This window comes from Pristiophorus japonicus, chromosome 1, assembly GCF_044704955.1.
Source record: "Pristiophorus japonicus isolate sPriJap1 chromosome 1, sPriJap1.hap1, whole genome shotgun sequence".
NCBI lineage: Eukaryota > Metazoa > Chordata > Chondrichthyes > Pristiophoridae > Pristiophorus > Pristiophorus japonicus.
Genome location: NC_091977.1, coordinates 79498220 through 79524884, shown reverse-complemented (window position 1 = coordinate 79524884; position 26665 = coordinate 79498220). Strand labels below are relative to the sequence as shown.

The following is a 26665-nucleotide window of genomic DNA, read 5'->3' as shown; positions in this document are numbered from 1 at the left end:
AATTTTAAGTCCCTTACAAAAATATTACATAACAATGTTCCTGATCTGAAGAAGGCTGACATTTCTGCTTTTGTCAGGAACACTTTCTCAAAAGATTTCTGTCTGAAAAAATTCCTGAAATCCATGTAACGATATCAAATCCTCAAAGCTAAGTGTCGTTGGCTTGTACCTGCTGCAAAAATCAAGCGCAGGCAGCGGAAAGAGCGTGCGGCAAACCAGTCCCATCCACCTCTTCCCTCAACGACTATCTGTCCCACCTGTGACTCTGTGGCTCTCGTATCGGACTGTTCAGCCACCAAAGAACTCACTTCAGGAGTGGAAGCAAGTCTTCCTCGATTCTGAGGGACTGCCGATGATGATGATGATGAATGTCTTAGAAATGTTGTATGATCTTACTTTCACCCTGAAATTATAAAAGCAGCAGATTATATTATAAACATAACATTTTAAACCAAGCTTGTATAGAAATTGCAGTACCAGAGCTGTTTGTTTGAACAAACAGATAATCACTGAAATATTTGGACGGCAGAAGTTCCTTGATCTATTGCATGGTATGAATGTGTTCCTTCACCAAAAAATTATCAGTTACATCGCATGATCATGTGATGAATCTCTGTTCTCCTGCATGCTCAAAATAAATTTATTTTTTTAAGAAAATCTCAGCTTTGTGAAAAATTATAATGGAGCAACAGTGCAAAAAGAATGATTTAACTGAAAATTTAAGGTGACAATTTATATTTGCAGGCAAACTACTAATACTAAGCAATTAAATTTGTGTGCAAATAACTTTTATAAGTGTATTGATTGCATAAGCTGGGAAAATTTCAGCTTTCCAATTCCACCCAACATGCTTTCAAGCAAAGTATGGATTAGTTCATTTGGATGAACTCAGCTACCCGTGTCCTAACTCGCACCAAGTCCCATTCACCCATCACCCCTGTGCTCGCTGACCTACATTGGCTCCTGAATAGACAACGCCGCGATTTTAAAATTCTCCTCATTGCTTTGAACTCCCTCCATGGCCTCACCCTTCCTATAGGCTCAATTTTCCCCAGTGATTTGCAGCGTTTTTTTTTGGAGCAGGCTGCTCTTTTTGGGCTAAGTGGGGAAACTCTGGTTTTTCAAATCCATTTGCACTAGTGAAACTCAATTAATAACGATTTTAGGTCAGTTTTTTTTTCTGCCAAAGGGGGTGTAATCAGCCACCTGTGCCAATTCTGGTCATTTAATGGAAGTTAGGCCAGTTGAGTGTCACTCCAGTTCTGCTTAAGCCAGCGTATGTGGCCTTTCCAGAAAACCCTTGTGGAGAGTTAAATTGGCGCAATTAAGGAAATCGGCACAGCAGATGCCCGGACACACCGTAAAAGAATTGAAAAACACATAGCAACTTGCCTCTAACCCTGCCCGAAGGCTGTCTGGTCCCATTCTAGGTCCCCATTCTCCCGGTCCGGTCCCATTCTCGGTCCCTGGTTCGAGGGGGAGAAATTGTAGAATGGAACCGGGGACCGAGAATTGGACCAGGAGAATGGGGACCTAGAATGGGACCAGACCGACAAGCCCTTTGAGCGGGGTTGGAGGTAAGTTGCTGTTATGTGTTGTTCAATTCTTTTAATATGTTGGGGAGCTGGCTGTCTGCTTCACTTTGCAGCCTCAGTTTGCATTGTGTCCCTGGTTACCATGGCAGCCCGATCTTTTTGGCGCAGATCAAGGCTCCACCCCCAAAACTAAAAGACCGGTTAGGCCACTTCAAAATGAAGAAATCCAATGGGGAAACACTTTTTTTGGCGTACTTGGGCCCCAAAAAATTGGCGTAACTCTTCAAGTACGCCAAAAAAAAGCTTTGGGGAAAATTGAGCCCTATCTCCCTTACCTCTTCCAACCCTGCAACCCTCCGAGATTTCTGGTCTCCGCACATTCCCAATTTTCTTTCTCTCCACCATTGGCAGCCTTGCCTTCAGCTGCCTACACCTGAAGCTCTGGAATTCCATCCTCCTATCTCTCCTCCTTCAAGACCCTCCTTTAAAACCTACCTCTGACCAAGCTTTTGGTCACATATCCTAATACCTCCTTTTGTAGCTCGGTGTCATATTTTGTATGATAATGTTCCTGTGAAGTGCCTTGGCATGTTTTATGTTAAAGTTGCTATATAAATGAAGGTTATTGCTTTGGTATGCTGATGCAATTTCTTCTGCTGCAGTGATGGTGTAATAAGAGTGTTTACAGAGGCTGAAGAGCGGACAGCCACTGCAGAGGAAATTCAAACATTTGAGAATGAATTGTCCAACGCAGCCATTGACCCCAAGACTGGAGATTTAGGGGATATAAATATCAATGAACTTCCAGGAAGAGAGCATCTTGATGAACCTGGTATGTGATGTCATTCCTATTTAACACAGTTAATCAGTCAAGAACTGTTTTATACTGAGCTGAAGTATAAATTTAGCAGCACTCTAAATTGCTGTTGACAAAATGTGGAGATTATCACTTGGTTTATGTCAAATGCAAATAGTTTGTTTCTATTTGGGATATTTTGTGGTGAAATAGAGGCCCAGGGCCTGATAGTCTGCATCCCAAAGTACTTAAGGAAGTGGCCCTGGAAATAATAGATGCATTGGTGATCATTTTCCAACAGTCTATCGACTGTGGATCAGTTCCTATGGACTGGAGGGTAGCTAATGTAAAGCCACTTTTTTAAAAAAAAAAGGAGGGAGAGAGAAAACAGGGAATTATAGACCGGTTAGTCTGACATCAGTAGTGGAGAAAATGTTGGAATCAATTATTAAAGATGAAATAGCAGCGCATTTGGAAAGCAGTGACAGGATTGGTCCAAGTCAACATGGATTTATGAAAGGGAAATCATGCTTGACAAATCTTCTGGAATTTTTTGAGGATGTAACTAGTAGAGTGGACAAGGGGAGAACTAGTGGACGTGATGTATTTGGACTTTCAGAAGGCTTTTGACAAGGTCCCACACAAGAGATTGGTGTGCAAAATTAAAGCACGTGGTATTGGGGGTAATGTATTGATGTGGATAGAGAACTGGTTGGCAGACAGGAAGCAGAGAGTTGGGATAAATGGATCCTTTTCAGAATGGCAGGCAGGCAGTGACTAGTGGGGTGCCGCAGGACTCTGTGCTGGGACCCCAGCTATTTACAATATACATTTATGATTTAGATGAAGGAATTGAGAGTAATATCTCCAAGTTTGCAGATGACACTAAGCTGGGTGGTGGTGTGAGCTGTGAGGGGTGGATGCTTAGAGACTGCAGCATGACTTGGACAGGTTAGGTGAGTGGGCAAATGCATGGCGGATGCAGTATAATGTGGATAAATGTGAGGTTATCCACTTTGGTGGCAAAAACATGAAGGCAGAATATTATCTGAATGGTGGCAGATTAGGAAAATGGGAGGTGCAATGAGACCTGGGTGTCATGGTACATCAGTCATTGAGGGTTGTCATGCAGGTACAGCAGGCGGTGAAGAGGGCAAGTAGCATGTTGGCCTTCATAGCTAGGGGATTTGAGTATAGGAGCAGGGAGGTCTTGCTGTATTTGTACAGGGCCTTGGTGAGGCCTCACCTGGAGTGTTGTGTTCAGTTTTGGTCTCCTAATCTGAGGAAGGATGTTCTTGCTATTGAGGGAGTGCAGCGAGGGTTCGCCGGACTGATTCCCGGGATGGCAGGACTGACATATGAGAGGAGACTGGATCGACGGCCTGTATTCGCTGGAGTTTGGAAGAGTGGGAGGGGATCTCATAGAAACATATAAAATTCTTGCGGGACTGGGCAGGTTGAATGCAGGGCGAGTGTTCCCGATGTTGGGAGTCCGAAACCAGGGATCACGGTCTAGGTGATGCAGGGTGGGCAGTTTGGGAACGGGATGGGGAGAGGCTTCTTCACTCAGAGAATTGTGAACCTGTAGAGTTCTCTGCCTGAGTTGTTGATGCCAGTTCGTTTAGATATATTCAAGAGGGAGTTAGATATGGCCCTTGCGGCTAAAGGGATCAAGTGGTATGGAGAGAAAGCAGGAAAGGGGTACTAAGGTGAATGATCAGCCATGATCTTGTTGAATAGTGGTGCAGGCTCGAGGGGCTGAATTGCCTACTCCTGCATCTATTTTTTATGTTTATCCTAGTCTGATGAAAGATTACACATCTGGAAATATTATAATCTATCCTTTTACAGTTGTTAACTGATCTGTATATTTCTAGCATTTTCTGTTTGATTTGCAGCTTTTTCTTTTCCAAACCGGAGTTGGCAATTCTAGTCGTCTATGGAAATTTCATGCAGTTGAAGTTCCAGATGGCAAATAATGCTTACATTTTAAATTTACAATGGTCTGGATTTTACAGGCTAAGCTCGCCGCTGACTTCGAAGAAAGATGCCCACAAAGATCTAGCGACCTCTGGCATGAATTTCACTCTCCCGACCTTAGTTTGAATCTGGCGCCAACTTGAGTGAATCTCCAGCGTCCAGCAACAGTGATGTCACCCAGCTAATAAAATGCACCAATTATAATTCACTTTTTAAATACATTTTTAGAGGGCAAAATAAAGATTGGGACATGTACATAAGATTATGGTAGAAGCTGAAATATTAAACAAACTTGAAATATATATTATTAATTCTTATCACACAAAAATGTGACTTTTCACAAACCTAAAAAGGGCCAGAACAGTTCAGAACATAAGAAATAGGAACAGGAGTAGGCCATACGGCCCCTCGCGCCTGTTCTGCCATTCAATAACATCATGGCTGATCCGATCATGGACTCAGCTCCACTTCCCTGCCCGCTCCCCATATCCCCTTATCGATTTAAGAAACCATCTATTTCTGACTTAAATTTATTCAATGTCCCGGCTTCCACAGTTCTGAGGCAGCAAATTCCACAGATTCACAACCCTCTGAGAAGAAATTTCTCCTATTTCTGTTTTAAATGGGCGGCCCCTTATTCTAAGATCATGCCCTCTAGTTCAAGTCTCCCCCATCAGTGGAAACATTCTCTCTGCATCCATCCTGTCAAGCCCCCTCATAATCTTATATGTTTCAATAAGATCACTTCTCATTCTTCTGAATTCCAATGAATAGAGGCCCAACCTACTCAACCTTTCCTCATAAGTCAACCCCCTCACCCCCGGAATCAACCTAGTGAACCTTCTCTGAACTGCCACGAAAGCAAGTATATCCTTTTTGTAAATACGGAAACCAAAATTGCACGCAGTATTCCAGGTGTGGCCTCACCAATACCTTCTATAGCTGTAGTAAGACTTCACTGCTTTTATACACCATCCCTTTTGCAATAAAGGCCAAGATACCATTGGCCTTCCTGATCACTTGCTGTACCTGCATACTATCCTTTTGTGTTTCATGCACAAGTACCCCAGGTCCCGCTGTATTGCGGCACTTTGCAATCTTTCTCCATTTAAATAATAACTTGCTCTTTGATTTTTTTTTTCTGCCAAAGTGCATGACCTCACACTTTCCAACATTATACTCCATTTGCCAAATTTTTGCCCACTCACTTAACCTGTCTATGTCCTTTTGCAGATTTTTTTGTGTCCTCATACATTGCTTTTCCTCCCATCTTTGTATCATCAGCAAACTTGGCTACATTATGCTCGGTCCCTTCTTCCAAGTGGTTAATATAGATTGTAAATAGTTGGGGTCCCAGCACTGATCCCTGTGGCACCCCACTATTGATTGCCAACCAGAGAATGAACCATTTATCCCGACACTCTGTTCTCTGTCCATGCTAATATATTACCCTCCACTCCGTGAACTTTTATCTTGTGCAGTAACCTTTTCTGTGGCACCTTGTCAAATGCCTTCTGGAAGTCCAAATACACCACATCCACTGGTTCCCATTTATCCACCCTGTTCGTTACATCCTTGAAGAACTTCAGCAAATTTGTCAAACGTGACTTCCCCTTCATAAATCCATGCTAACTCTGCCTGACCGAATTTTGCTTTTCCAAATGTCCTGCTATTGTTTTAATAATGGACTCCAACATTTTCCCAAACACAGATGTTGGGCTAACTGGTCTATAGTTTCCTACTTTTTGTCAGCCTCCTTTTTAAATAGGGACGTTACATTTGCAGTTTTCCAATCTGCTGAGACCTCCCCAGAATCCAGGGAATTTTGGTAAATTACAACCAATGCATCTACAATCCCTGCTGTTACTTCTCAAGACCCTAGGATGCAAACCATCAGGTCCAGGGGATTTATCTGCCTTTAGTCCCATTATCTAACTAATACCACCTCCATTGTTAAGTTCCTCCCCTCCTATAGCCCCTAGACTATTCACTGTCGGAATATTGTTAGTGTCCTCTACCGTAAAGACTGATACAAAATATTTGTTCAGAGTTTCTGCCAACTCCATGTTCCCCATTATTAATTCCCTGGTCTTGTCCTCTAAGGGACCAACATTTACTTTAGCCATCCTTTTCCTTTTTATATCCCTAATAGAAACTCTTGCAATCTGTTTTTATATTTTGCGCTAGTTTACTTTCATAATCTATCTTCCCTTAATCATTTTTTTAGTCGTTCTTTGCTGACTTTTAAAAGCTTCCCAGTCTTCTGTCCTCCCACTAGTTTTGACCACTTTGTATGCCCTTGTTTTTAATTGGATACTGTCCTTTATTTCTTTAGTTAGCCACAATGGCTATCTTTTCTCACACCCTTTCCTCCTCCACTGGAATATATTTTTCCTGAAAGTTGTGAAATATCTTAAATGTACTCCACTGTTCATCAACTGTCCTACCCTTTAATCTATTTTCCCAGTCCACTTTACCCAACTCTGCCCTCATACCTTCATAGTCTCCTTTATTTAAGCTTAGTATGCTGGTTAGCGATCCAACTTTCTCTCCATCTGAATTTGAAATTCCAGCATGCTATGATCACTCATTTCGAGGGATCCTTTACTAGGAGATTGTTTATTAATCCTGTCTCATTACACAGGACCAGATCTAAGATAGCCTGCGCCCTGGTTGGTTCCGTTACATACTGCTCAAGGAACCCATCTCTTAAGCACTCTATGATTTCCTCCTCAAGGCTACCCTGATCAATTTGATTTGTCCAATCAATATGGAGGTTAAAATCACCTATGATTATTGTTGTTCCCTTTTTACAAGCCCGCATTATTTCCTGGTTTATGGTCCGACAACAGAGTTGCTACTGTTAGGGGGCCTATAGATTACACCAACCAGTGACTTTTTCCCCTTATTGTTCCTTATCTCCACCCAAACTGTTGCAACACCCTTATCATTTGAGCCAATATTGTTTCTTACTATTTCAGTGATTCCATCCTTTATCAATAGAGCTACCTCACCTCCTTTTCCTTTCTGTCTGTCCTTCCGGATTGTCAAGTACCCCTGAATATTTAATTCCCAGTCCTGGTCACCTTGCAACCACTTCTCCAATGGCTATCAGATCATACCCATTTGTCTCAATTGTGCCGTCAACTCCTCTATTTTGTTACAAATGCTACGTGCATTTAGACAAAGTGCCTTTTAAGTTTTTTTTAACCCTTTTTTCTTGCTTGTTTCCTCTCTCCTTCAAACTCTTTTTTTGCTTTCTAATTCCCTCTTTACTCCCTTCCCTACTGAATCTAGTTTCAGGTTCCCATCCCCCTACAGTTGTTCAGTAGGCAATACTGTTTAAAAACCCAGTTACACCTCTCAACAAGACTTAACTTTTTTGTGGGTGGTGTGGTTAACAACGATATTCCAGCGTAATAGAGGAAGTTTTCATCAGGAGCTGTGATTTGAATTGGTTGCTGGCTCTGGGGAGCTCCACAGTGCAACCTGTGGAGGAGCAGAGACTGACTGACAGCAACTTCTGAACATCCCCATTTATCAGCGTAGGTGCTGATTCCAGAAGTTGCTGTCACTTTCAGAGGAGTAATGTCGGCGAAAGCTGTCATGACCACCGCAAAATCCAGGCCATTATTTTGGCCTATCTTAACATTTGAGGTGTAAAATATAAACCATCATCTCATCAGCCAAAGCTATATTTGAGGTGAATGGACAAGTGTTTTATGAAAAAAAATTAAACATGGCTACCTAGTCATTCTATGGGGGGAAAAAAATGGACTCTGACCTTATTACAGCTGAGCAAGAATATACTGTTTTGATTTATGTTTGCGTTCTTGTTAAATTTGTGAACAGATATTCTTGACTGCAAAGAAAATGAAGCATTCAGGAAGGATTTATTTTTCAAGTCCATCAATTTAATTCCAGCACAACAAACCTGTGCTTACTACATTTCTGTACTCCAAAAGAAAGCAACCTTTGAGGGATTCAAAGTGGGGTTCGGGGTGCAAAATCACTTGCCTACATAAGACTGGTTGACTTGATCTTCTGGTTCCCAAAGCCAGAGATTGAACATACAAGCTTAGCACAAGATTATTGTAAAATTGTCTTGCATTTTCTGATAAATCTAGTTCCATTATATTAAGCACACAGGTACTAGGTCATGTTTTAGTTTTCGTATTCAATGTTTGAATTTTTTTTCTGATTTTTCAGGCACAAGGGAAGGTCAAACACGGCTGATCAGAGTTGGAGATGGTGTTCAGGCTTACCAGTGGAGTGTGGTTGATGGGCGATGGATAAAGATTGGTGATGTAGTGGGTTCATCAGGAGGAACCCAGAAGACCTCAGGCAAAGTTCTTTACGAAGGCAAAGTATGTTTCAGAATGTGAAAGAAATTATAATCTACACGGGCACTATTTGTATTTTTACCTTTTTGTTTTCACAAAATAGAAAATTGGATGCCATCCATTACAGTTTTGAAAATGTAATTTAATTTTATCCAAAAATGATGCTGTTCTCGTGTATATTGGCTATAATATAAATTCACTGAATATTTTACAAATAAAAGGTTACATAGTTTCACTTGTGTTGTAAAGGATATCAAAAGATGTTTCCCTAAATATATTGAAATCAAAATGCCATCCATTTGGGTTTCTGCCATCTCTATGCAACTAGTTCCTGGAGCATTCATGATTGGTTACTGCCATCACGTCACCATAATATGATATGGTTAGCAGACCAATCAGATTGCAAAAATAGAAAGCAGTCATAAGTTCCAAGCCAACTTCACCTTCAGTATATGTAGCCAAAGAAGAAACCTATTTAATAAGAGCTTATTACCGGAAAGCTGACAAATTCCTTGTGCACTTCCATAAAAACCTGCTGCCTGGCATGGCATCCCACCCAGTCACTCTGTTCCTCAGCCTATCCTGCTTTCAACTGCACTTTCCATAGCCACACTTGTGCACATCCCCATGACTGGTTGCCCGATCTCAGCAGCTTAACCTCTTCCGCACACACACATCGTGGGAAATCCAATATATTGTATTACAATTAATAGTTAACAGGCCCATTCAATATTTACCAAACAGGAAGTTATTGTAATGTATGGTGAAATGTCTCATCTTGTGTGTTCTCTACCAAACTGGGTTGTCGTTTTGACTTTATCTCTCTTTTTTGTAGGTCTGAAACTTAACAAAGTTAAATACTGAGTTTGAGAATCTGTTATTTTTTAGGAGTTTGATTATGTATTTACTATTGATATTAATGAGAGTGGACCTTCAATGAAACTGCCTTACAATATCACTGATGATCCATGGCTTGTTGCCCACAACTTCTTAGAAAAGAATGACCTGAGCCCAATGTTCCTTGATCAGGTTGCAAATTTTATTATTGAGAATACAAAAGGACATACACTAGGATCAGCAGGCACAGGGTTTTCAGACCCTTTTACAGGTCAGTGAGGTTAATGTACTGAAAATGCAGTTTATATCTTATAGATTTTTAATATATAATTAATAGATGTATTGTTCTGAAGTATTGTATTCTTCTTACAACGTGAGAGTAATAACAATAATGTTCAAACAGCTCGTAGTAAAGAGTTGAATCAATATTCTGATACCAAACCCTTTTCAAAGATATTATCTGGTTGAAACCATATATGCTGCAATAATACATGGAAAAGCATATAATCTACAACAGAGAAACAGGCCATTCAGCCCAACCAGTCCATAACAGTATTTACCCTCCTCCATGCGAGCAAATGGCCCTAATCACCATTACCTATCCTTTCACCCCCTTTTCCTTCCACCTATCCAATTTAATTTTGACGGTTGATAGTTTTTATTTCAACCACTAACCCTGGAAGTGAATTTGACTGTGTGGAGAAGTTTCTCTTGTTCTCGTGCATTTAATCTTGCATCTATAACCTCCCCCCAAGCTACAAGAAACAGTCTACTTCTATCTACCCTATCCCATCCTTTCAAAATTCATTTTTATGATGTTCTACTGGGGTGGGAAAGTGCCAATTTTTCAATTCTTTTTCATACTTTTCTTTTCTCATTCCAAGCATATCCTGTGTTATGGCTAGTCCATTTGATTTTACATATCCCTCTTGCTGAATTGTTTTCTGCGTGATTATTATCCACATTTATATTTTCCTTTTAATTATTAGGTGATCCTGGTTGGTATTATATTCTTATCCAACCCTCCTTCCTAGTTTAAATACTGTCACTTCCCTATTAAATCTATTTTGCGCTCCAGACTGACAGTCCCGCATGCTTTGTTGTCGCCCACGTGGTAGACTGGAAAAGGTTGTGCAAGGGGGTGCATAAAAGCTGTAAGACACAGCAAACTACTGAAAACATATGAAAGAAAGAAACAGTCCACAAGGGTTAAAATATCCTTTTCCGAATTACCCTGTTTGAGCATCTGGATTTTTGGATGAAACAGCCTCATTTAGACTTTAATATGACATTGTAGGCAGAAGATGCAAATTTTGAATCTACAAATTCAGATCTGCAGAGCAAACAAAAGCCAAGTAATCAGAGCTGTATTGTTATGCTATGGGATTAACATCCCTGCTAAGCTGCAAGGCTGAACTGCTCTCTGCCAGTCCTGCGCAGCCTGGGACCAGCTTCTACAATGTTGTTTCATGCATATGTGAAACTGTGACTTAGCCACATCACCTCTTTAAGGGGCTGCGCAACCCCCAAAAATTAGGGGGAACATTGCACGAGACTCTCAAGTTATGACCATGCTTTTAAAGTATATAAGCAACTTGAGAGAATAACAAACCTCTCTCCTTGTGTAGAAAGGTGTCTTCCTGTAAACCTCTTGCTTTAATGTTTTAGTATGCAGAGTAATTGAATTAGTCTAATTGCGGATCTGTTCGTGTTAATGTTTCAAACAGCCAGTCCTAATGCTCAAGCAATATTTGTCTTAATTTCTGAATAGTGGTGCCAATATGAAGAAGATTGCCAAAATTTGATTATATAGTCTGTTATGTTAATTATCCCATGGCAACAAAACAATAACATTGCTGACTAAAACCAATTTTTAAATCACTATCATATTTATCTAGAATCATACAAAAAATATAATGCAGAAATCCCTCATTTTATTATAATAATCATGAGATGCCCCAGTGTTCACTTAAGGCCTTCCTTCATCTATGGTCCCTGGCAAACTTGCTTCATGAGCCTCTGGGAGTTTTGCCTGTGCAATATTTCCATATCAAAGATTCAGAATTGTTCTCTGTCCAAAAAGAGAAAAGAAGGGGACACCACTGTCCACAGTTGCATAATTAAAATCAGGATTTCAGTGAGAAATTACAGTTGCATCCTTGTGTCCTGGCATGGTGCAGCATGTTGAAATTTTCGGGCCAAGATGTAGTTTCAAAAAAGCTGCAATTATCTGCCACAAACAGCCCTTGTATTCTGTGGGTCCGAACTTCAACTGATGCTGAAGATTATTGGTTTTACCCCCTGAAAACGTGTCTGAACTTTTAGTGGGCTAATTAATTGCTTAATATGGTTAGTTCCATAACAATGGAAAATCTAGCAACGTGTTTCACAACCATCTTCTTGAGATTCATGTTGGCAGTTGCTGCCAACTGACTACCTCTGCTCCAGGAGCTGTGGCTCAACAACAGAAATGACCTTTAAAAATATGCTCTGCCACGTTTGGTTTCCTAGATTTTTAATTACTAGATACAATTATAGAATGTTGCATAGATAAGAAAATATGTCCTTGTGCTATACTATTCTGATTTGATGTAGTAATTTTTATTCAATTTTTTTAAATATTGGGTGATCAACTAAGAAGTTAAATTAAAAATTGTAATTGAATATTGATGGTAGGGTGAATTGTAATGAGTGCAGCAGTTTTGAAGCGGGGTCATGGATTGGATTTTGGCAACATGTTGCTACAACAATGGCATGGATTTGGTTACAGAAATGGGGAGAAGCAGAACAGGCATCAATGCTGCAGGATGGTGACACACCAGAAATAATACGACTTTACAGTCTGGATAGCCAGGGCTTATAGAATCAGAATGATACAGAAGGAACTTTGAAAGACCTGTCTAATTAGTCCCACTTCCCTGCCCTTTCCCCATAGCCCTGGAATTTCCCTTTTGAAAGTTATTATTGAATCTGTTTCTACCACCCTTTCAGGCATATTCTCCTCATCTTGCCTCTGGTTCTTGTGCCAATTACCTTAAATCTCTGGTCAGATGTGTTTTCAGGGGGTTAAACCAATAATCTTCAGTATCAGTTGAAGTTAGAACCCACAGAATAAAAGGGCTGTCTGTGCAACTACATCTCGGCCTGAATATTCCACTGGAAACAGTTTCTTCTTATTTACTCGATCAAAACCCTTTGATTTTGAACACCTATTAAATCTCCTCTTTGCTTTAAGGAGGACAACCCCAGCTTCTCTAGTCTCTCCACGTAACTGAAGTTCATATCATATTTGTATGGTAGTAACAAATTAAATGTCAATGTCCAAGTTGGATATCCAGGCCAAAGCTTCCAGTGTAACAGCATGGATATCTTGTAGGCTGCCTGCAAATTTCCTCTGAGGGCAGTGCTCAATGATGTGCTCCAGGGTCTGATTAGGAGCTCCACAGTCACATGATGGGGATATGTTAATCTTCCACCTATGGAGAAGGTGGCAGCATCTACCATGACCAGTTCTGAGGCGGTTGATGGTTGTCCACTGTTTGCGAGGAAGATTTGATCCTACAGGTTGTACTGTGGGGTCCTCTAAGGAATCCATTCCGTATGTCACAGTTCTTCCAAGCATTTTGCCATCGGTCATCAAGGCTGAGGGGAGATCACTGAAGGGCTTTGGCGATAGTCCAAAATGGCCTTCTAGATTTGAGACGGGTTGGTGGTAGGTTGTTCAAGGATATGAAGTTCATATAAGAGTATATGTTGGAAACCTCTGTCCTATAATACTTTGTTGTGGAAAAATAGTTTGTACAACCCTTGTATTCTGATTGTCATAAATATAAAAGTAATTTTTTACACTTTGGTGGCAAGGTTTTCGATCAGATTTCAATTGGTTTGGGATTCATGCTGGGTACAGCTGAAGTAGACTGAATCTGCCTTCTAATTATTGGCAAATTTTATGACTAAAAAAGCACTGCTCATTTTGATGTAATGAAACAAATCAAACTCCCAATTTCTGCCCAAAACCCACTCTTCTCTCTCCAACCAATCCTGGTCAAAACAGGCAAAAGAGTTCTCTTTTATAATTAAACATATTTTGGTACTTTACAGGTTCAGGTCGTTATATACCCGGGAGTGGATTGGGCACTGGGGGCACAAGTGGAGTCGATCCATTTACAGGTAATGTTTCTCTTTCTCTTTTTTTAAAAAATAAATCAGATAGCAAATTTATGTTACAAATAAAGTGATTTGATAAACATTTTTTTTTAAAGTGTTTAAAACTATGACAGTTGACTGATATGACATAACAGATTCCCAAAAATCTGTGTTTATGAAGCTTCAATCTAACTTTTGCTTCATTTAACCCTCCATATACATGAGTAAGCTCAATTAAGAAAGGACAGTCCTTGAAGAGCAGTCTGTTTTGAACTATATTACCCACACAATTTTCCATTTTTGCACTGTATAAAAGTTGTTCTCCAGAAAGCGCAGCAATTCTTTCCCTGTATTGCACACCCTGTTTTAGTTGGGCACACCCTGGTGATGCATGCAAAACTTTGTTTTCATTTCAGGAAGGAGCTGCTTCTGTTTTTTAAACTACAGAGGAGTTCTAATTTTGGAACTGGTAGAGAATGTTGCTGTGCTGGGTCTAGCTCCAAAGGAATTGCTAGGCCATAGTTGATGGTTGAGTTGGAAGGACTTGCATTGCTATTGCGCTATGGCAGATGGAGTTCATTGTGGGAGTTGTGTGAGGTCATCCATTTTGGATCTGAGAACATAAGAAATAGGAGCAGGAGTAGGCCATAAGGTCCCTCTAGCCTGCTCTTCTATTAAATTAGATCATGGCTGAACTTCAACATCAACTCCACTTTCCTGCCCTAACCCCATATCCCTTGATTCCCTTACTGACCAAAAATCTATTGATCTCAGACTTGGATATGCTCATCGACTGAGCCTCCACAGCCCTCTGGGATAGAGAATTCCAAAGATTCACAACCCTCCTGAGTGAAGAAATTTCTCCTTATTTTTGTCCTTAATGGCCAACCCCTAATCATGAGACTATGACCCCCTAGTTCTAGACTCTCCAGCCAGTGGAAACGGCGCCTCAGCATCTATCTAAGGATTTTACACGTTTCAATTAGATCAATTCTTGTTCTTCTAAATTCCGGAGAACACAGGCTCATTCTACTCAACCTCACCTTATAGGACAGCCTTATCATGCTAGAAATAAATCTAGCGAACTTTTTTTGCACCTCCTCTAAGGCAAGTATATCCTTGGGTAAGGAGATCAAAACTATACATAGCACTCGAGATATGGTCTCCCCAAAGCCCTTTATAATTGCAGCAAAACTTCCTTACTCTTATGCTCCACCCCCTAGCAAATAAAGTCTAACATTTGCCTTCATAATTGCTTCCTGTACTTGCATGTTAACTTTCTGTGATTTGTGTACAAGGATGCCCAAATCTTACTGAATACCAACAGTTCCTAGTCTCTCGCCTTTTTATTAAAAAAAATCTGTGTTTCTAATCTTCCTACCAAAGTGGGTGATTTCATAGTTCCCCACATTCTTCTTAGGCGGTCCCACGTATCGAGGATGACTTGCTTCCACACCAAAAAGGGATGAGTTCACAGGTGTTTCAATGAAAGACCTGATATTCCAGGTCCCGAACTACATATTGAAGGGTGGAAGATGCCTGTGCGTGGATTTTTTTTTTTTACGTGTGGTGGCTGTTGCACACCAGCAGCCACATGGGCTTGACACAGCTAAGTCTTGGTCCAGTGGCAAGGATTAACCAAGACGACTGTAGACCAGCTTTGCTGCACGGACCTAGTGTGCACACAGATCGCAATGTCAGCTGGCCTGTGCTGCCCCAGGGCCCCCTCCTCTGCTGGGCCCCGAACTCGTGCCTTTCCTGGGCCCTGATCACGTTACTCTACAAACTCTCTTCACTCCGACCTCGCCGCTCCTCTGCTGCTTGCTGCCTCTCTCGCTGTACCTACCCACGCTCCAATCAGTGACCTGGATTGTGGTGACATCCAATCCAATTGCCCTCCTCCAAGACATTGTCCTCCTGCACCAGCTCGCACTGCTCCCTGAAGTGGTATACCTCCACACTGCTCCCTCGCCGCTCACCTTTTCTGGCCATGACCTGCCACTGGTGTTTCCTCGCAGGTCGGGGCCTCCACGCTGGTTTCAGACACTTCATTCAGGAATAGCCGAATACAGAGCAGCGCTTTAATCATTGATGCCTGCCAAGTGCTCGCTCCGTAATATTTTGAGCGGTACTCACATTATACTCCATCTGCCACCTTCTTGCCCAATCACTATATCCGTTTGTGTCCTCCTCGCAGCTTACTTTACCACCTAGCTTTGTATCATCAACAAACTTGGATATATTACACTCGGTCCCCTTATCTAAGTCATTGATATAGATTGCAAATAGGTGAGGCTCAAGCACTGATCTGTGTGGCACTTCACTAGCTACACAGTGCCATCCTGAAAATGACCTAGTTATTCCTCTCTGTTAACCAATCCTCAGTCCATGCTAATATATTACCCCCAACCCCATGAATCTGTGTAACAGCTTCTTGTATGGGACCTTATTGAATGCTTTCTGAAATTCAAACTATACTACATCCACTGGTTCCCCCTTATCTACCCTGCTAGTTACACCCTCAAAAAAAAATGTAATAGATTTGTCAACACGATTTCCCTTCTTTGAAACCGTGATTTTTCCCAAGTGTCCTGTTACCACATCCTTAAGAGACTCTAGCATTTTCCCTACTCCTGATGTCAGGCTAACTTGCGTGTAGTTCCGTTTCCTCTCTCCTTTTCTTGAACAGGGTTACATTTGCTATCTTTCAATCCATGGGGACTGTTCTAGAATCTAGGGAATTATGGTAATCAAAACCAATGCATTCATTATTTCTGCAGCCTCCTCCTTTTAAAACTCTAGGATGTAGGCCATTAGGTCCAGGGGATTTGCCAGCTTTTAATCCCAGTAATTTTTCTTTAATAATTATTTTAAGTTTCTCACTGTCATTAGACCCTTGGTTTCACACTTTCCGGTATGTTCTTTGTGTCTGCTACTGTGAAGACAGGTACAAAATATTTGTTTCGTGTCTCTGCCATTTCCTTATTCCCTATTATAATTTCTCCTGCCTCTGCCTCTAAGGGACCCTCGTTTACTTTTGCTAATCTCTTTTTATATACTTACAAAAAAGCTCAGACAATGTGTTTTTATATTTCCTGCTAGTTTACTCTCGTATTTTATTTTCTCGCTCATCAATTTCTTGGTCGCACTTTGTTGATTTTTAAAACCCTCCCAATCCTTAGGCTTATTACTCTTTTTGGCAGCATTGTAAGCCTCTTTTAATCTAATACTATCCTTAACTTCTCATGAGCCATGGTTGTAGCACTTTTCCAGTGGCGTTTTTATTCCTCAAGGGAAAGTATATTCGTTGAGAATTATGAATTTTTTAAATGTTTGCCATTGCTTATCTACCGTCATATCAATCTAATTTCCCAATCTACCTTTGCCAACTCGCTCCTCATATCTCCATAATTGTCTTGTCTAAAATTTAAGACCAGAGTTTCGGACTTTACCACATCACTCAAACTTAATATGAAGTTTTGTCACATTATGATCACCCCATCTCCTTTTCCATTTTCTCTATCTTTTCTAAAAGTCAAGTACCCTGGAATATTTAGTTCACAACCTTGGTCACCCTACAACTATATCTTAGTAATGGCTACTCGATCAAACCCGTTTATCTCTGCTATTAATTCATCTATTTTGTTATGAATGCTTCGTGCATCAGACTAGCGCCTTTAATTTTAACTTTTTATTTGTTTTCCTGATGTGTCCTGAGTTGCTAGTGCCCTATTTTACCATTAAACTATCTGTCCCTTCCTGGCACAATCTACTTGGATTTTGCCCAACTCACTAATCTGTTCTTGCAGCCTTGACTTTTCTCTCCAGAAAGACGGCTCAGAATATTTTCTTAATTAAGACGGGTTCTCAACCTTTTTGTTTCCAAGGACCCCCCCTTTATAAATGTTATAAAAATTTTGCAGAATGCCTGTAACATAACATGAGTATTTTTCTGTATAAATATTAGTTATTAATAACTACAAAGCACCTTGAGTAAAGCAGAATTTATTAAGTCCTAAATTTACATAAGCAAAATACTGCAAATGCTAGAAATCTGAAATAAAAAACGAAAATGCTGGAAATACTCAGCAGGTCAGGCAACATCTGTGGAGAGTGAAAGAGTTAATGTTTCAGGTCTCACGAAAGGTCGTCGACCTGAAACGGTAACTTTGTTTCTCTTTCCACAGATGCTGCCTTACCTGTTGAGTATTTCCAGCATTTTCTTTTTTTATCTTAAACTTACATTTGGTGCTCATTTGTTTCTCGAGATCTGCTCCAACCCATCAAACATTTGCTTTACTGGAAATGAACCAGGAGCAACCAGAGCAGTGCTCACTCGCCTAGTTTTGTCGCCTAGACTAAAATTCCAGGCCCACGTCCTCCATTTCAGAAACAGAACTTCCCTCTTACCTCGATACCAAACCCCAACATAGCGATAAAAGCCAGTGACTTGAATGAACAGCATCTGTAATGGTGGAGGTGGATAGCACATGAGAGAAATGCAGAAATAAACAGGGCCCTGAGCGACTTTACCCACCTGACTTCATTGCCATAAATTCTTTAGTGACAAAGGCAGTCCCCCTCTTTCCTCCTCCCCAGTCCTTTCAGAAATAGCCGACGGAATCTGAAAGGACATGAGTGCCCAGACTAGGCCATCCTCCCGTCAGAGAAGCACATCGCCATGAATTTAAAACTCCCGAGTCTGAAGTACAAGGAAAATCATGATAACACCTTCAGCTATTTTATTAACTCAGACTGAAGGCATTGAAGGAGAGTCGCACTTGATCCCGATTTATTACGACCGACTGGAAAGTGTCTCTTTGCTTTCCCCTGCCTTCCAAGGCCATGTGGCGCACATTGATGGTGCTATTTTCAAACGAGCGACATTGTAGGAGAGGAAAGAAGAGAGTTGCAAGGAAGGCTCACGCTACCTTGGCCAGAAAAATTTGCAGAGTTCCCCCAGCCCCCAACCCTGATATTTTAAATCCCCAAAAGAGAAGTTACAACTTCCACTATTTTATTTAATAGTTAAAAGCGGCGATTGGTTATGAACGTCAAAGTGAACAGGGCTGGATCAAAAAAAAATACTGCTGTAAAAGTAAGTGACACTTGTGTGCAAAGGGACTTGTCTAAGTGTTCAAATGGTGTCCAACAATAAGAACCTGAATTATCTGCGCATGATAATCTTTGTATAGCTGAGAGTATTCCACTCCTCTCAATATACAGAGGAGACTGCTGAGCGAGACTACTGATGTTTATGCCATAACTATCCGTAGTCTCTGTATATTGATGGGACAAAATAAAGTCAGACCACCTGAAATATTCTTGTAGACCCCCAGTTGAGAACCTCTCAGGTGAGCGACTAGGAGCTGTGGTGGAGCAACCTGATTTGGGTGTCCATGTACATAAATCACTAAAAGCTAGTCCACAGATACAGAAAGTAATCGAAGAGGCTGATGGCCTGTTGGCCATTATCTCAAGGGGACTGGAATACAAAGTGAATGAAGTTATGCTTCCATTGTACAAATTTTTGGTCTGACCCCATTTGGAGAACTGTATTCAGATTTTTTGCACTGAACCTCAGGAAAGATGTGTAGGCCTTCGAAGGGTTACAATGCAGATTAACCAGAATAATGCTAGAGTTTAAAGGATTAAATTATGACTGGCTGCATAAACTTGGCTTCTATTCCCTTGAGTTTAGATGGTCGAGGGTTGATCTAATCAAAGTATTTAAAGTGATTAAAGGGTTCAATAGGGTAGATACAGAAAATATTTCTTCTGGGAAATCCAGAACAAGAGAGCATCATTTTAAAATTGGAGCTGGTCATTTTAGGAGTGAAATAAGGAAGCACTTTTCCACACCAAGAAAATAAAGACTTGCATTTACAGAGTGCCAAATGTCCCAAAGCGCTTTATAACCAATGAAGTACTCTTTGAAGTGTAGTTATTGTTGTATTCCAGGAAATGTGGCAGCCAATTTGCGCACAGCAAGCTCCCACAAACAGCAATGTGGTAATGACCAGATAATCTGTTTTAGTGATGTTGATCGAGTGATAAATATTGGCCAGGACACTGAGAATAACTCCCCTGCTCTACCTCAAAATAGTGCCATGGATCTTTTCCATTCTCTTGAGAGCAAACGGGGCTAGGGTTTAACATCTCATCCGAAAGACGGCATCTCCAACAGTGCAGCACTCCCTCAATACTGTACTGGAGTGTCAGCCTAGATTTTTGTGCTCAGGTCTCTGGAGTGGGACTTGAACCCACAACCTTCTGACTTAGAGTTGAGGGTGCTACCAACTGAGCCACAGCTGAACACAAGGCTGTAGATGCTGGGTCAATTTAAATTTTCAAGGCTAAGATCGCCAGATTTTTGTTAAGTAAGGATATCTGAAAAATGGAGTAGAGGTACATGTCAGCCATGATCTAATTGAATGGCGGAATAGGCTCGAGGGGGTGAATGGCCTACTCCTGTTCTTATGTTCTCAGATAATGAGAAAGAGGGACCTTGTTCAACTCAAATTTTAATGAGGACCTTCTTGCCCCCCCCCCTCCCAAAAAAAAAAGGCATGAGCTCTTAGTGAACCAGTCATTTTCAATGCTTCTGACATTAATGGTTTGATCCTGGCGTGGCTCTCTAATTCTCTAATGGATTCCTAATGGTCATCATCTTAGATATTTGGGGGAATTTGCACTTCCATCCTCATCCACCTTTTAGGCCATTTTGAGGTATATAATCTGAGTGAGGGAGAGATGGAATTGATGTATCAGTTTCAGCTGCAGTTTTCACACTGCACCTTGTAGTGCTTGATTTCTGATCTGCAGAGCAGCAAACTGGATACATTTACAAGACTCTTGCACTACTGGTAAGGCTTATTGAAATATAGATATACAGTATTCCTTAGTAAATGATTTTTCCATGTGAAAAATAAACCTTAAATTTAGGAGGGGAGCCTTTGTTGACATAATACAACTGAGTATGTAATGTGCTTTTAAGGTTATATAAACTTTTTGTATGCATTCTGACATTGAGAAGTCTGTTCATTGTTATTGTAGGCACTGGTCGGTATGTACCTGGCTCTGTACCATCTAACTTGGCTCCGTCTGCAGGAGGTGATCCCTTTTCAGGTGAAGTTTGAGAAATGCATAGGGAGAAAGAAAGACTTTTTTTTATCAATATTTTTCCTGTTCTTTAATGCTGCATTTCTTCCACAATTCAGCGACTACTGTATTGTAAACAACTTGCCATAAAACTAACTTAACTTTTTTCATAAAGAAATGACTGCTTCATCTGATAGTTTACACATCCCAAGAACTATTTTAATTAGAGAAAAAGGATTCATTGGGCCACATGTGGCCTGGCAATCCAGCCAAGGCAAATAGATGTTAGTTGCACTTTTATTTCTTCGTTGCTGGTGTGTCTTTGAATTTTGGAGGCATGGAAGTTTGTGGAAGTCTATTCTTGGCTTCATTGATGGATAAACCCTACATTAGAAATCTAAGATCTGTTTGTATTAGTAATTTGAGATGGATAGAAATGAATGAGATTATTATGTGGCCGATGGTATGCACCTAAGCGGCCTAGGAAGACTAAAAGGTTTGGACTCACCTGGTTTGTGGGTTATTCTGAAACCAAAGTGTCTATAGTATCCCATGACTGAGTAAATCAACAATGTTCTTAAAATATGAACACTACTTTTACATTATACAGTGTCTTGTTATTCACAGGGGGAAATGCCTATGTTTCTGCTGATGGACATGCACCCACAATACCCATCAGTAACCCTTACTTTCCCAAAAAAGATCCTGTCACATTTGATCAGGCAAATATAACCCAGATAATAGGTAAGTGTCATTAATCTGTATTTTCCAATTTTTTAGCAGAGATGGTTTTGTTTCCATTTTTTTACTCATTACGAAAGTGTAGGTATAAATTACATCAGCGATGAGTGTTTATCATGTCACACATTGAGAATAAATTTTCTAACCTGATTGTTTTTGAAAGAAGCAATTTGTATTACAGGGAAGCTAAAGGAACTGAATGGGTGCACATCTGCTGAACAAAAGCTATCTGAAGATGACCTGCAAATACTTGAGAAGTTCCTTTCTATTGTATCTAGTCCTTCTGTACTAGAAACTCCAACAGCAGAGCAATTGGAGATTTTATGGAAAGCTGCTCAGTGGCCTGAAGGTGGGTAAATGATAACACATTGGCTTTATTCACTTTTCAAATTGTCTAGAGGTGTTTTTGAATCTCGTGATCACTCTGAGCAACCAGAAGTAATAAGGAAAGTCTAATTCTCTAGAACAGATGTTCATAATCAATTTTCGCTTAAGATTTTGGCAATGCTACAACTGAGGATGCCTGGAGTAAAATATCTTGTGTGCAGTAGAAATATGTATTTCACGATTTTTAGTATACAAGTCTTTGATTTCTTGTCAGCAGCAACGTGTTCTGTAACTGAAGGAAGCAAAATGTTGTTTTCTTTAATGTACAGTAGTATATGACATGATGGTTTTGCTAGTTTTGCTAGTCAGTTTGTATTAACTGGCTGTTGCAGGATTTAATCAATAGAAAGCAAGGAAGAGAGTTCTCTTACTCAGGACTGGATTTAAAATGGTATTTAAATGCAAGCGCTGCAGTAAATTTTATTACTGCATCTTAATAGAGTCATAAACTATTTCTGAGATTTGTTAAAGTGCAAAGTTTTTGCTGCGTAATAGCTCAGCTCATGTATCCAGTGACCTATTCAGTGAAATTAGTTGGGGTTTCTGTTTCTGGTTGTTTAATAAATACATGAGTACACTGGGTGAGGAGCAGGATTAGATTCAGTTGTGATGCCCCTGTGGATGAATAGTCTTGATATTTTCTATTGAGTTCACATGTGAATAGTGGCTTGGGTAAGATCAGAGAGGAGTTAACCTCAGGAAAGGCAGGAAAAACATTGGTGAGGTGGAATAATGTGCATTGCAAAGAAAGACTAAACAATTGGTCAGTAAGATTTCTCGGTCTACAATCACGTTTGCAGATTTTTTTTCTGACAACTTTTGGACTTTTTAATGTCTTGAATTCTGCCACTGTTCTAAAACAGTTTTTGTAAATTATTTGTGATTTTATAAGCCCCCCATTACTGAGCAGAGTTGTGGATCATAAAATGAGACACTTGGGGCTGGAAATTCATCCTTTGGCGATGCAGGGTAGCGGTATTTTTTTGGCATTTTTCGCCAAAAACATCGCTAATCACTCCACTATTTTTTAAAGGCCTAAGTTTCGTTAGAAAATGCGCCCAGCGGTAAAAATCTGCGTTTCACGAGGATTTGCAGCGGAAACCGCTGTCCTCGTCAACTTTCGTCCGACTGCTGTGAGAGGTCTTGGGAGGGGGCAAAACACAAAAAAATCACAAAACATTCACAAGAGTCTTAACTATTGAATTGCTGAAAAATAATAAAAAAATAAAAACTTTAACTTCCCTTTTTTGCAGGTCTTCATACCAACCGTTTTTCTTGGGCAATGTAGGTTTTTCTTAGGTGTTTTTTTTTCGCCCAGAATAAGAGTGCACCAAAAGACAAATTTAAGGCGATAGCGGTATTTCCAGTCTTGCACGCCGGTGGTCCGCTTTTTAACGTTTTTTTTAAACTGCCGGCACAAGACTTTGGCAACTAGCGGATCACTGTTTTTCAGGCGAAATATCACCGAGAAAACAGGTGCAAAGTTGGGGAATTTCCCGTCCTTAACTTCTTGCATGCAATTTGTGGGGCATCCTCTTTTCTGGCAGGCTGTTTGGAGCCAAAAGATGAGGTGGTGCTACCAGCATGTGCAGCCTTATTTTAATATGTTCGTATACCTAAAAAAGGCTCCTTACTAGATCTCTCTGTGCAGCAAGCCACTGCCCAAAGTGTTCTCTCCACATTTGGAGGACTCCTAATACTTAAATTTGTTGGCCTGTCTCAAACTTCTCTTCCTCACTTTAATTGTCCAATCAAATATCCAGACTCGTCTCTTTGTGTGGCATAATTTCAAAACCAGCAGCAACCAAGGTATTGACAAAAAAAACAAAATATGGATAACCTAGAAAAACCAACTAATTTGTGCAAAATACAGCACAAGATGATTTTAAAAACTCAAAAAAACAAATTAACTCCAGCAGAAACCACTGCCCACTTTAAGAGGTCTAATTGAGCAGGTCAGGTCCTGGGACGACACCTGTGCCCATTTTTAAATGGGTGACGTGAACACTTTGGGCCGAAGCTTCTGCCCAGTCATAAGAGCTACGATGGAACTGTTTTCCTCCTTGCTAATTTCTTTCCCTGTCCTTCCTGAGGTTAACTCCTCCCTGATACCTCTATTCACATGTGAACCAGACAGCAAATGTTTCAAACAGTAGCTCCCAGAGGGTGTAAGAATTCCATATATAGGTTTATGTCAAGGGTGATGGGGCTGGACAAGAAATGTGTACACAAGTAAGGAATAAACTTGCCTTTGCATTGTTCCTGATACCAGCAAAAATCTTCCTTGTTTGCAGGCAGATACGAGGAACCTTGGTGATTGTGTAGTTTGTACCTGTGCTTTTATTGAAGGATAGCCTTTAGCCCCAAATAGAGTCGCCCTCCTTTGGTACATCTGCAGCAGGACCATCAAATTTTCAGTATTAAAGGGAGCAGTGTTACCCACATATTGCTGCTGTGCCAGTGTTAACAAGTAGCCCATTTTTCTGCCATCACAAGTTTGCATTTCATGGCAAACTGCATCTTAAAGAATGCTACCTTGCTGGATTTTGTATTCCACAGTCAATTGTGGTACCGGCTGAGCGCTCCAAGTTTTTCATGCCAGCATGTACAAATTTGGGGTGGGGTGGGGAAGATTCTCTTCATAAAAATTTGGGATGAGGAGAGGGGGTGGTGGGGTGGGGGAGATTCTCTTCATAAACTTTGATATGGCCAGCTGCCTGGGCCAGCACAGTTCCATTTTGCTTCATTGACAAAATCAAGGCTATATTCTACTTACTATCTGAGAAGCTGTTATGTACACTGCTGAAAATATAATTCTAAGTGACCACACAGCACTTGTTATTTCTAGACTTGGTAGTGTATTGAGTCTCAAAAGTGATTTGCTGTGGCAAAATTTGGCTGAGAGTTGGAAATTTTTTTTAATGTATTTTTGTGTGTGGGGCAGGGGGAAATTAGCAAAAACAACAATGATCCAGTAATTACACTTCAAACATTTGAGGTTTTATGAACTGTTACCAATTTTTTTTATAAACTTAGATGTATGCAACCATTCAGATACTCTGTTAGCATTGTGCTTTCAATATTTTATCTGTACAATAGTCAGTGATGAATAAATTTAATTTGTTAAATTTTTTCCTTGATCTAGATATTGTGTTTCCTGTGCTGGATATTCTTCGTCTCGCTGTCAGACATCCAGCAGTAAATGAGCATTTCTGCAGTGAAAACTATAGCACACAGTTCAGCAACTACCTCTTAAACAAAATCAACCTGCAGGGAAAACCAGCAAATCAAATGCTTGTCCTCCGAACAGTCTGCAACTGTTTTGCTAGCCAATCATATGGTTCAAAGCTCATGATGTCCTTGAGGGAGGCAGTACTTTCCCAAGCAATTGAAATGAAATCAACTAGCAACAAGAACGTTCACATAGCACTGTCCACTTTGATATTAAACTATGCAGTAAATCTGCATGCAGGAAATGATATTGAAGGTAAAGCAAATTGTTTATCCATTATTAGTGCAGCCATAGAAGTGCTCCAAGATTATGAAGCTATTTTCAGACTGTTGGTGGCTCTTGGGACAATTATAAGTAATGATCCTAATGCCTTGCAACTGGCTCAATCGTTGGGAGTTGATTCACAGATCCGAAAGTATTCTTCTGTTTCAGATCCAGCTAAAGTTGGCGACTGCTGTAGATTTGTTCTGAAGGTACTGTAATTGCCGATTGTAGATTTTGATGTGTTACGGCTAAGTGGTATCAATTTTGATTTACATTGTTCTGTAAACTCTGACAAATGAGACGTATGGCAGGAAGAAATTCTGAAGTGTTTGATTCTCGTGATGAAACGGTTGCAGAAGAAAATTGCAACATATAAATAAAATATTAAGAATAAATGATTTGCAAAAATATGTGATTGTTTGAATGTTTTACTTGCTGTACTTCTGTAAAATGTTTCCAAGTAAATTAAGACACTTGACCTTTCATTTTATTTGTGAAACTGTACTTACAAACATTCAAATTTCCCTTACCACAAAGACAAATAAGATGTAATCAGAAATGTTTCTATAAATTAAAGGCATTCAATACTCCACTAAACAGAATTAGAATTGAGGAACTACTAAAGAAGATAAAGGCTGCTATTCAATCAACTAAAAGGCTAATGGAAAACAGGACCCTAGACATTTGTGGCAGTAATGGGAAAAGCTTTTCAGTTATTTGAAAAGACAGAATTGTCTTAAACACTGTATTGGGCCATTGAAGGATGTTCAAAGACAGGTTAAAAAGGATTTGCTGGGTATGGCAGAAATATAAAACGAGTACTTCGCATCAGTCTTCATTCTTAAAGATGCTGCTCAACCAATAGAATTTAATAACAAAACTAGTAATATTATCATAGATGAACGCATTGTTTTAGAAAGAATGAAAAACTTGAGAATAGAGCATGCGGGCCAGATGATATCCACTGAGGGTCTTCTGGGAGAAGGGACATGTGCTATGCAAGCCCCTAGTCTGTATTTTTAATAGTTCACTGCAGTCTGGAATGGTTCCTGCAGACTGGAAGAAGGTTAATGTAGTTCCCATCTTTAAAAAAGATGACAAGATGAATCTGGGTAACTGTAGGCCCATTAGTTTGACATCAGTATGAGGGAACCATTAGGGATGCAATATACGAATGCTTGGATAGAAAGGGTCATATTGGGGGGGGCACCCTTCATTTAAAAAAAAGTTAAATCTAATTGTATTTTTTGAAGAAGTTACTAAGTTGGTTGATGAGGGAAGCCCATTGACATTATGGGCCCAA

General features: G+C 40.2%; 1 protein-coding gene across 2 annotated transcripts in view; it reads left to right on the top strand.

Moving 5' to 3' along the window:
* plaa (phospholipase A2-activating protein) overlaps positions 1 to 25772 on the top strand; it is a 48449-nt gene extending 22677 nt beyond the window's left edge. The window contains exons 7-14 of one of the 2 annotated variants that reach the window (XM_070881198.1): positions 2198 to 2367; positions 8521 to 8678; positions 9543 to 9762; positions 13593 to 13661; positions 20694 to 20765; positions 21366 to 21482; positions 21661 to 21828; positions 25012 to 25772. In XM_070881198.1, the coding sequence (XP_070737299.1) occupies positions 2198 to 2367; positions 8521 to 8678; positions 9543 to 9762; positions 13593 to 13661; positions 20694 to 20765; positions 21366 to 21482; positions 21661 to 21828; positions 25012 to 25580 (1543 nt within the window). In that variant the 3' untranslated portion in view covers positions 25581 to 25772. The remainder of the gene's footprint in view (positions 1 to 2197; positions 2368 to 8520; positions 8679 to 9542; positions 9763 to 13592; positions 13662 to 20693; positions 20766 to 21365; positions 21483 to 21660; positions 21829 to 25011) is intronic. The other variant, XM_070881209.1, reaches the window with a different exon arrangement.
* Positions 25773 to 26665: the final 893 nt, after the last annotated feature.